Source organism: Candoia aspera, chromosome 2 (assembly GCF_035149785.1).
Source record: "Candoia aspera isolate rCanAsp1 chromosome 2, rCanAsp1.hap2, whole genome shotgun sequence".
In the NCBI taxonomy this organism is placed as follows: Eukaryota; Metazoa; Chordata; class Lepidosauria; order Squamata; family Boidae; genus Candoia; species Candoia aspera.
Window position 1 is genome coordinate 140,460,298 of NC_086154.1, and position 10,327 is coordinate 140,470,624.

Consider the following 10,327-nt stretch of genomic DNA (forward strand, 5'->3'; position numbering starts at 1 on the left):
ATTGTGTGGATCATCCCATCCAGCCTCTTCTAGGGTAGCTGCTTGCATAATGCCTTTCCTGCAGAAGGAGCCTATTGAGTAGGAAATAGAACAACATGCCAATGAGAATGCCACAAGCAGCAATGGAATGTGCATAAATCTCTAACACTTGCATACAAGGGCTGGAAAGATGCAGCCATTCTGGGAAGATCATCCTCCCTTTCCATAGGGCTAATCCTTTCAGTGGTGCAAATTAATTGTCTTCTTTGTTTCTATATTAACCACATCTTGGGTGCTATGAAAAGAGTACAAGCTCCTATTAAACTTGTTGCCCCCTCTTTTACTATTTGTCTCAGTATGTGGCAGTACTTTCTTGGCTGATCATGTCTGAGTTTGGAAACTAAGCAGAGTTGGCCCTGGTTAATATTTGGATGAGAAGCCATTAGAGAATTAAGGGCAATAACCAGATTGGGAAGTTATAAAAACATCCAAAAAGTAGACAGTGAAAATCCTCTTGCCAAGAAAACTGCAAGGACATACCCATGAAGCCAACAGGAGCTCATCTGCAAGAAGACTTTATCTTACCTCTGTTATTCAGTGAAGATAATTTGCTCAACTTCTTAGTCAGGCTGCCCGAGGTGCCTGTATCATTTCTCTATTTCTCTTGCACTAATTAGTTTAAACTATTACTATGTCCATGCAGAAGAGAAAGCAAAAAAGAACTATTGTAAAGTGAATGAGCTTAGCCAATGAAGGAGATGGGTAGACTTCAGTTTAACAAAACTTTCAGCACAGAACATATTCATAAAACTTTATCAGATATTCAGGCAACCAAAAAAGCAAACAAAATCTAAGTGCAGCTAATAGGTTTCAGGGAACTGCAAATCCAGACTTAGTCTAAAATATACAGTATCTTCAGAAGTTGTTGAATTGTCCTCCAAGTCCTACCTGTTTTTTAGACAGATCTAACTGTTCCTTTTGCCCCACCCTCCAAAAACATACTTTCACCATTCTCTGCAAGTGCTTCAGACAACAGATGGTGTATCTGTATCATTTTAGAGCAATGTTGTACTTAGAGAAAAAATTAAACATCATTCATACAGTATTCTTTAGCTTATTGGCTAATCCATAGTAACTTGAAGGAAGCCTCAAGAGAGTTTAGGAGTATAGAGCCACTCCTGGTCTCTTTGGAAATAAACAGGGATAATTGCCTGCAGGTTTCCATATAGGCAAACCTGTAGCAGCAGCATATAATTTAAAAGAAATTACTTTTCCAAGTATGATGACAGGTAGCTGAACCAATCAGAAACTCCTTGAGATGCATGGAGAAGAAGCAATAAACCTGGTCCTATGCTACTTCAGCACTGCCAAAGGCAGCACGTGAATTGGTTCAGCTATATATTTAATTTCTGTTCAAGGAAAACAGTACAGGCTTCTGCTACTGCAGAAATTGTTCATCCCCACAACAATGCTGGAACTGGATGCCGGTGGAATTGGCAGCATGGATGGAGGAAACAATAGTGAATGGAGAAGAAGGATGAGATCACTGTGAAAGCAGGTGGAGAAAGCAGACTGAGCTGTGGGGAAGCGGCCAAGGGAAGGAGCTCTCTCAGCAGGTTCTTACAAAGTTTGTGTCACTTCTGTAAAAACGTAGCAGAAGGCATACCTGCTTAACATCAGCAGCATTATGCAGTGCTTTTACCCAATGATGTAGTGCTGTGTCCATCAGACCTGCAGCATAATCTGGCACCATCCATTGGCCTAGAGACCAAGCAGTGCTGGGAAGCTACATTCCCCTTCTCCTAGGCAGAGTATCCTTGCTTGGGGGAACATTAATTGTTGGCCAAAGAAAGGCGTTGCTACTCCATTATTTACTCTGTTCTCCCCTTCCCTCTCCACTTACTTTTCCTTTTCTATCGTGTCTATCAGACACTGAACCTGTGGGCTTGTACAATCTTACCTTTCAATATACTGTATACATAGTGTTTAGAAAAACTATTTATAAGTATTAATTAATGATAACAAATGATAATTGCAGATGAATACTGAAGCTGAGAGGATTGCCCTAAGGTGATCAATTTGCAAAAGAAAATTCTACCTAAGGTCTTACAGATCTATAGCCCAATCATTGGTATCAGTGGAAAGGTCCATCTGAGGGCTAACTGCAGCTTTGGGGACGGGTTTCATTAGGCTTTTTGAAAAGAGGAAAGGGTTTAAAAAGACTCTTCCATAACAAGCTTTCGTTAGTGCCCATCATGGCTGTTATTTATGAGGGGAAAAAAGACCGGATGTATCACATGCAAGCAGGACTTTAGCATCATGTTTTAGCTGACCCTTAGACTATGCCTATCCCATCTTCATGCCAGGAAAAGCTTGTCTGCTTAATTTTTATGTGTTGGGATGGTGTTAATAGTACAGGAGCTGGTGCACCAAAACCAACCAACCAACCTAAATTATTATTTTATTACTACAGGAACAGTAGGAGAGAAGAGATTTGCTTTCAGACCTGACGGCCCATTCAAAAAATGATCTTGTCTGCCACAATAGTTAAAGACCTGAATTGACTCTCCAAACCCCACACAGACAGAATGGATCATGTAGTTTAGAGGAGATCTCTGCTTTCTCCATCTTTTGCCTGGGTATTTTCTCTTCAGATGATTAATCTTGAAATGGAGTAGCCCAGGCACTCCCTACTTAAAACAGCTGTAAGAATTTGCTTTGGTAAGGAATTTTGCTTCCTCCCCCCCAATGGTGTCTAGAGTCAAACGTTACATGTATTTCAGGAAGCAACTCACAGTAGCTGGAAAATTCATAGCTTTACCACTTATGCATGTGCCTGATACATCTGGTGGGCAAATGTTTGATGAGCTGGCTGCTGGCCCTGTCCAACAAGGCAATTCCTATGCATCACAAACCACCAGAAGGGGAGATGGGTGGAAGCATATCTCAGACTCATACTAACACTATTTACAGTGGTAAAACCTTATTCATCTTTGCACTGTCTCTTGACACTACTTTGGAAGGAGAGTAAGGAAAATTTACTTATTTACAACATTTTCTATCTCTGGTTTCCATCATTAGAAACAAACCCAAGTAATGAAAGAAATAATCCTTCCTTAGTCATTTGGGTACATGACAAAGAGCTCAGTGTAACTCAAAAGCTTGCACAGCCATCTGTCAAAATAACGTATGACACTGAAAATTCATCTATCAGCTTGTTCTGTCATTTAAGGCTGATCTGAAAACAGCTCTGCTTGCAACTGGTTGCTTCCACAACACACAACAGTTTTGGGCCCAGCATGCCAAGCCAAATAGTGATGCCTGGTTGTGATGAACTAACTAGACAAATTTCCACAATAAGATGGCCCAAATTCTCAGAGAAACAAGTGATTGCTGCAAAATAACAAGGTCTTAAGCACTAATCCTTAGAATGCCGGACTGTTCATCAAATTATGGAATAAAGACAATCAATTTGTATGATCATTTAAGGCAAAAACAAGGAGGTATTGTAGAGTTAATTCCATATTCATTCCAATTACCAATAACATCTAAGTCTGCTCTTATGTGGAATAATATATGGTGTGTAGATTTTAGAGACCTGACCTTCTAACATAGGGGTTCCTAAACTTTTTGCCATCAGGCCTCCCTTTAGTGTAATTTTAATGTATACACCTCCCCTAAAAATCCAAACACCAAAATGAACACAAATGAACAATGAAAACAATACAGTGAAAATTTGGGAAAGGTGGATTTATAGTAACAATGTACCACTAAAAGATTCTTCATACCTCCCTGGACTCTGTCTGCACCTCCCCAAGGGAGGGACACCTCAAAGTTTGGGAAACCCTAGTCTAACAGATCACTATGAAGAAGAGTGCCCACTGAAGCAAAGAAAGGAGACAAATTCAGTCTGCAGTTAGGATGAGAAGTAATTAGCTTGGCCAATTCTGAACTCCTAACAAACAGGTGTAAAGGAGAAGGACAGCAATCAAATAATTTAATTACTCATGGGTATTTTAATCACCTAATGACATTAAGCAATGTCATATACTCAAGAACTCTTAATAAGGTGTTTGTAACTTCTTTTTGCAGCTATGCACCATCAATGTGGTTAAAGACAGCTGAGTACTGTAAGCTGAAAAGCCTCCCAGCCTTTCACAGTGCACTTATGGGCAAATCAAGGATTCTTATTCACTTTTATAACTGCAGCTATGGAAAAGGGGAATGGTTGAAATTATACTCAGAAGTTATTTATGTTGAGAAGTAATTTGGGGTATAAAGTATACAGTGGTACTGATATTCAGTTTATTCCAGCTTCTGAGTTTCTGCAGAGTTACCTCATGCCAATGGGCACATCTGGATCCAGCTGACATTTATATACTGGTTCAGGTTTTCTCAGTCACCAGGCAAGATTTTTTTTAAAGATTCAGAGAGGGATAATGTTTGAGTCCCTCATCAATTTATTTTTTCCTCCATGGTTTCTTATCCATTGACATCAATGGCCCAATAAACACAATTATTAAAATAACACTTGGATTTATACAGTACTGATGCATTGTCACATCTGATCATTTTAAATGGCTCCCCTGCATTTGTAGGGCCTGAGATCATTGCTCTCATTTCCCCCATGCTCCAAGAAAAGAAAGCCTGCTCACAAATGTGAGGATTTGAGCACTTCATTTACATGACTACAACTTGACTTCTGCAGAATGAAGTAGTTCCAAGTTCCACCAGCCCTCCTGGACCCCAAATTCCACCAAGGGAAAAGTTTGGACTGATGATAACTTACCTATTCTAGACACCCTGGCTTAGGACACTGCATTCCCCTTTTTTCTGTTAGGAGCTGAGGCAGGATGCCTAAGTGGACACACATGCCCTCTCTCCAGAAAGCAATTTCTAAAATAAGAACTTCCCAAACCTCAAGCCCGCTGAACAGCCACCCAGCGCCTGAGACTTCTGGCTCTTCCAGTGCAGCCCACTGCTCTGACGTGGAGGAGGAAAAGCCACTCTGCACCAGCTCAAAGCGACTGTCTTCTTGTTATTCCTTCCTCACTGCTGAGGCTGAAAGCACTTCCAGTCAGAACCTGAGTGACATCTGACTTGGACTGAGCCTAACACTAGGCCTTACCACTGTTTTCCTCCCATGGGTAGCATTTGCCCTGCAAAATATTTCTATGCCTGTCTGTGAAGAACAGGATTGGGACAGGAAAGCAGGCCTGGGCAGGGCAGAGCAATTGGTTACCACCAGAAATCTGGGAGCAGCACCAGTTGTATCTGGACTAGAGGCATTGTTTATAACTGCAGCAGCCAGCTGCAGGGTTTGGGACTTGGCCAGCATTTATTTCTGGGTCAGATTCTCAAGAAACATCCTATGGAGAGGAGTAGGCAAGAGGGGGCATCCTAATCCTTCCTGGGTGCTTAAAGAGTTGCTAGGTCACTAGCTTTGTTCTGGAAAGCTTTGCTCCTAATCCCTCAGTACACTTGAACCAGCTGTGATTACTTGTGTCAGGAGAAGAGGCACTCTGGACATGATTCAAAGCACTCTTTTCTTGCAGGAAGGGAGGCCTGCATAATGAAAAGGCCCTATGCTGATTCTCCCTCCAGCATGGAAGCCTTGTTTGCTGCCTGCATAGTTAATAAAGGGAGCTTGGAGATGTGCAAGCAATGTATATTTTAGCACTTCCATTTGACAGTGGGAAAGGGGCATTAACAATCCACCTTTGATCTGAGAACAAAGGAAAGGGAATTAATACCAGCTTCTCTTCCCTTAGTTTCTGCTTCACCACTTAAGTCTCAACAGTGCTCCCAGAAATGAGGACAAAAGTCATGTTTGCTCCCACAACCTTTGTTCCAGTTTCATGGGACCACTATGATTCCTACAGCTGCTTCTAGACCCCAAGAGGCCTAGTTCCAGGCCCATCAAACCAGAGGAATAAACCAGCAAGCCTTGGAGGTCTGACCAAAATAGACCAGAGATTGGCAAATAAACAAGTCTTTGTGCTCTATGATTAGGTTCACATGTCAAACTAAGCCATCTTTTGCTTAATCACCATAGAAATGACCACTGGCTGGCCTCACACAACATGGCAAGCTATAAACTATAGTTTTGTTTAGTTTCTGAACATTTCACAATGGGTTCAGAAAACATATTATACCAAGATCAAACAAACTGCATTATGAGTTACAGTAGTGTTTTGGAAGAATCATGTTCATAAGTGTGAGGCCCAAAAACTTTGATCAGCAGTGAGAAAACCAACAATACGTTTGCTCATGAATAGAAAATACAATCCCAATTTTATTACAGGGATGTGAACAATTTTAATGCAATACAGGGAAATGAAAAATCCAAAAACTCTTCTAGAAAAAAAATCAGTTTTTTAACTAAAGTCTACATTACGAATTTCAGATCTGTTCAAGTCCCATGATTTCTAATCAATGGACCTTGGGAACCATAATTCTATGGAGACTAAAGGAAATCTCAAATCTGGTGCCTTTCACTTGTGAATGATAACACACATCAGGCTAATCCATAATGAAGTGGCCCTCCTGTTTAGGGTAATGAGAGAGCCAGTTTGGCCTAGTGGTTAAGGCAACGGGCTAGAAACCAAGAGACTGAGAGTTCTAGTCCCACCTTAGGCATGAAAGCTGGCTGAATGACCTTGGGCCAGTCAATCTGTCTCAGTCCAACTCACCTCACAGGGTTGTTGTTGTGGGGAAAATAGGAGGAAAAAGGAGTAATAAGTATGTTCCCCGCCTTGAGTTATTTATAAAAATAATAAAGGCGGGAGAGAAAATAAATAAATAATGGGAGCTGCATCCAACTTATACTGAGGATTTTGGAAAGGCATTCCATTAAAAAAATCGGAGAACACTAGAAACAAAATTCTACAGCTTCCTTACAGTTTTTGCAGTTAGTTTCTTTAAATGATATGCAGACTTACATATGTAGTGTGCCCTCAATGGAACTTTTTAACTATTTCTAAACCATATAAACAAGGGCCTTGCCCTTTTAACATGTGTCACCCTCATTACATAAACATTAACACAGTAGGGTTTCAATCGCTCTGTTGCATCCACCATTTTGAAGCCAGTGACTGTTGCTGGCAAACCCTGTATATAAGCCACCTATCCTATAACAGTTCCCCAAACTAGCCATTTCTTAAAAGCTTAAGGGTGGTTTGAGATAGGCCATGGCACAAAGTTGTGGTCAGTGCCTGAAATCGTCTGACTCCCATCCAAATGAGTAGTCAATGCCCAAGAAAAGGAGCACCCAGACTCTAAAAAGAACATTTTCTGTATACAGTATTTGGAGCAGCACAGGTACCTATTTGGCAACAAGATTCCAACCCACAGCTTGTCCCTTCTAACCTATTATTAATTTAGCTGCGTGACTGAGAATTGGCAGGCTTCACCTTTCTTCAGTGGAAGGGAAGAGAACAGGGAAGTTCCAGTACACAGAGAGAAAACAGCAATAAGGAACATATTACTGGCCAGAATTACTTGGGTGGACATGTAAGGCACAAAAGAAAAGACAAGGAGTCAGATGTGAGTAGGCCAAACTGAGAGTCCATATAGGATCAAAATCATATATGCATTTTTTTACATGTATATGTGGGTAAATGTATTAATCCATGTAAGTCCAATGGTCTTCAAACTGATTCCAGAACTACGTTGGGGTTTCTTAACCATTTTATCATGGGATTCTCAATGAGACAAGTGGGAATAGTGAATGAGACAGCCTCCCTACCATCACCAAGCTTCAACCTGAGGCCACAGGGGAGTGCTGGGTATGTTTTGGAGTGCACTAAAATGTGAACTCATGTTGAACCCTGATGGCATCTCAAACATAGAGCTCAGAATCCTCTGCAGGATCCTTGGTAGAAAAGAGTTAACACAGAAAAGTTCCCTGAAAATGAGAAGTATAAAAAGCCAACAACATAGCCAGTCGCTACCCACACATCCTTATTATTTTTATAAGAAATATCCAAACACATGGCTTTGTCTTGAGTTACATTTTTTTAAAAAGCAGATCTCTGCACTGAAGAACTTACAGTCTAAATGTCAACAGATGGAAAGGCAAGGGGAGATGTAGAGATAGCAAGGAATAACGAATGGTAGTTACAGTACACGTAACCTAGTCTTCCTCTCTGATGGCTGGGTATAGGCACCTGGCTTTTAAGCCAAAAACAAGCACAGAGAAAGGAGGGCTAAGATAAGATTTGGGGAAGGGAAATCAGAGTGATAGCCCTTTGTAGCAAGTTCCAAGCATTAGGGAACGCAATATATATATATATACAAAGAGATGGACCTCGCCTTCCACCCCCGCTTACCGGATCAGGATTAACACTTGGAGCCTCGATACAAGTCTCTAGTCCCACAACACCACCTTCAACCTTCAGTTCTATGATTCCTTAATTCATATCTTTACTGTACTGCTTTCAGCCTCAATCTTAGATATTTGGGCAATAAAGACTAGCTGGAAATGGGGGGCGCGCGCAGCACTGAGTAGCAGGAAACTCACAGCAAGGGGAAGACAGCTCCCAAATCATCCCTCCCTGCTGCTGCTCATCTCTCTTTTTTCAGGATTTTTAAACTCTGCTCATGCAGAGAGTGCTTTATATTCTCAAGCCCATGTGCAGAATACAGTCCACTGAAATATGCAACCTCACATATTCACAGACTGCAAGAGAAATGCAGTCATACACGTAGTGATACACAGCCAAACATTCAGACGTGCATGCACAGCCTCCCCCACAGCCACAGTTTTTTTCTTTTTCTCTCTCCCACAGCCAGCCTTCTTGTATCTATAGCCTCCCACAAGTTGTCCCCTCCACACACATGTACAACCTGAATGCAAAAGCAGATTTGTGCATTGACAGAGGCAAACAGGGATCTTACAGAGATTGATGTAGAGGTCCAATTCACATCTGCAATTCTAAATACACATATGCATGCAAAATCATGCTAAAGCACTATAAACAACAAACAAGGGTGCACTCTTTTGGAGGTTATGCATGTTCATATGTTCTAAAAAATGCACCTCATTAACAGCCACTAAAAATTGACCACTTGTCTGAAAGCCAAGATACTGGACCACCTATTCTCCAGTTGTACCTCTGATACTTGCCACAAACTTTTCTCAACCGCCCCTCCCCATGCTGTGTCACTCTGCCCCCTCTTAGTGCCCCCTGGGTATGGCCACAAAAGACTGGCATCTGAGGTAACTTGGTATGCTCCCATCTAATTGTTTGGTAAGCAGAAAGTGCCAGACTAGTACAAGAATGTGAGAAACCATGTTAAGGAAAGCAGATCCCATCCCAAATCCAGCACCAGAAGAGGAAACTCATACCCATCCAGGGGAAGCCTGGCACATGTGAAGCACCGAAAGGGACCAGGCATGGAAAATGATGCCTTTCTGTGTCAGGCACAGGGGTGATTCAATGGCAAATGGTGTGCTCAGGTAAAGTAATATTAATGTCTGATCAGAAGGAAGCAGCAGGGATGACCAGGGAAGGTATCCCAGGCCAGGTGATATCACTAGCAAGGAAGACAACGCCCATCCCATGCTGCTGGTTGGTGATGCCCACTTTGGACAGTGATGCTGGTATTGGCCAGGTGGCATTCGAGCAGTGATGGGTGAATGAGCAGTGTCTATTTAAGAAGAAAGGCAACATAAAGGCTGTTGTGCCTAAGTGGGGGAGGGGGGTGGGGAGAGCTGGGGAGAGGATAAGAACAGTGCCTATGTTGGGAATCCCACTCACCTCGTGCCCTAGAGGGGCAGCAGCTGCACTTGGCCAGGACTTTGCAGAACAAGTGGTGGCAAGCACAGCCTTGCTGGCTCCCACCTCTCATGGTGCTGCCCGGCTGTGCTGGGCTCCGTCACTCACTATGCCAGCCATCGAGCGAGGGGACAGTACTTCCCAGGCAGTGAAAGGGGGCTGTGGGGTGGGGAGTTCCTGCCACCACAGCCGTTTGCTCAGTGACAGAACAACAGGGCTGGGCTGGTGCTGCCCGTGGGGAGGAGGAGCTTCTGCAGCTGCCCCCTTGCTTCTCTCCTCCCTCCCTCCCTCTCTTCATCCATCTCCAGAGCTTCCCGGAGCCAGACTCCCCCTCCCTCCTTCCTCACTCTTGCTGAGCCATTGCAGCCAGCTCTGCAGCAGCTGAGCCTGCAGCAGGCAGAAGTGAGATCTCCGGAGCTCCTACCAACACAGAAGGCAAGCAAATAGGCTACAGTGAGGGGGGAGAGGAAAGAAAATAAACCTCAGTGGATGCAGCAGTCCGGGACTGGACATGCAAGAAAACAAGCAGGAATAAATTAGAGGGCATGCATGTGTCTGTGTGAGTGTGT

At 42.8% G+C, this 10,327-nt stretch overlaps 1 protein-coding gene across 2 annotated transcripts in view; it reads right to left on the reverse strand.

Annotated features, from left to right (window-relative positions):
* ARHGEF25 (Rho guanine nucleotide exchange factor 25) overlaps positions 1 to 9,975 on the reverse strand; it is a 67,811-nt gene extending 57,836 nt beyond the window's left edge. The window contains exon 1 of one of the 2 annotated variants that reach the window (XM_063293904.1): positions 9,741 to 9,970. In XM_063293904.1, coding sequence (XP_063149974.1) covers positions 9,741 to 9,831 — 91 coding nt within the window. In that variant the 5' untranslated portion in view covers positions 9,832 to 9,970. Of the gene's footprint in view, positions 1 to 9,740 lie in introns of both variants that reach the window. The other variant, XM_063293906.1, reaches the window with a different exon arrangement.
* Positions 9,976 to 10,327: the final 352 nt, after the last annotated feature.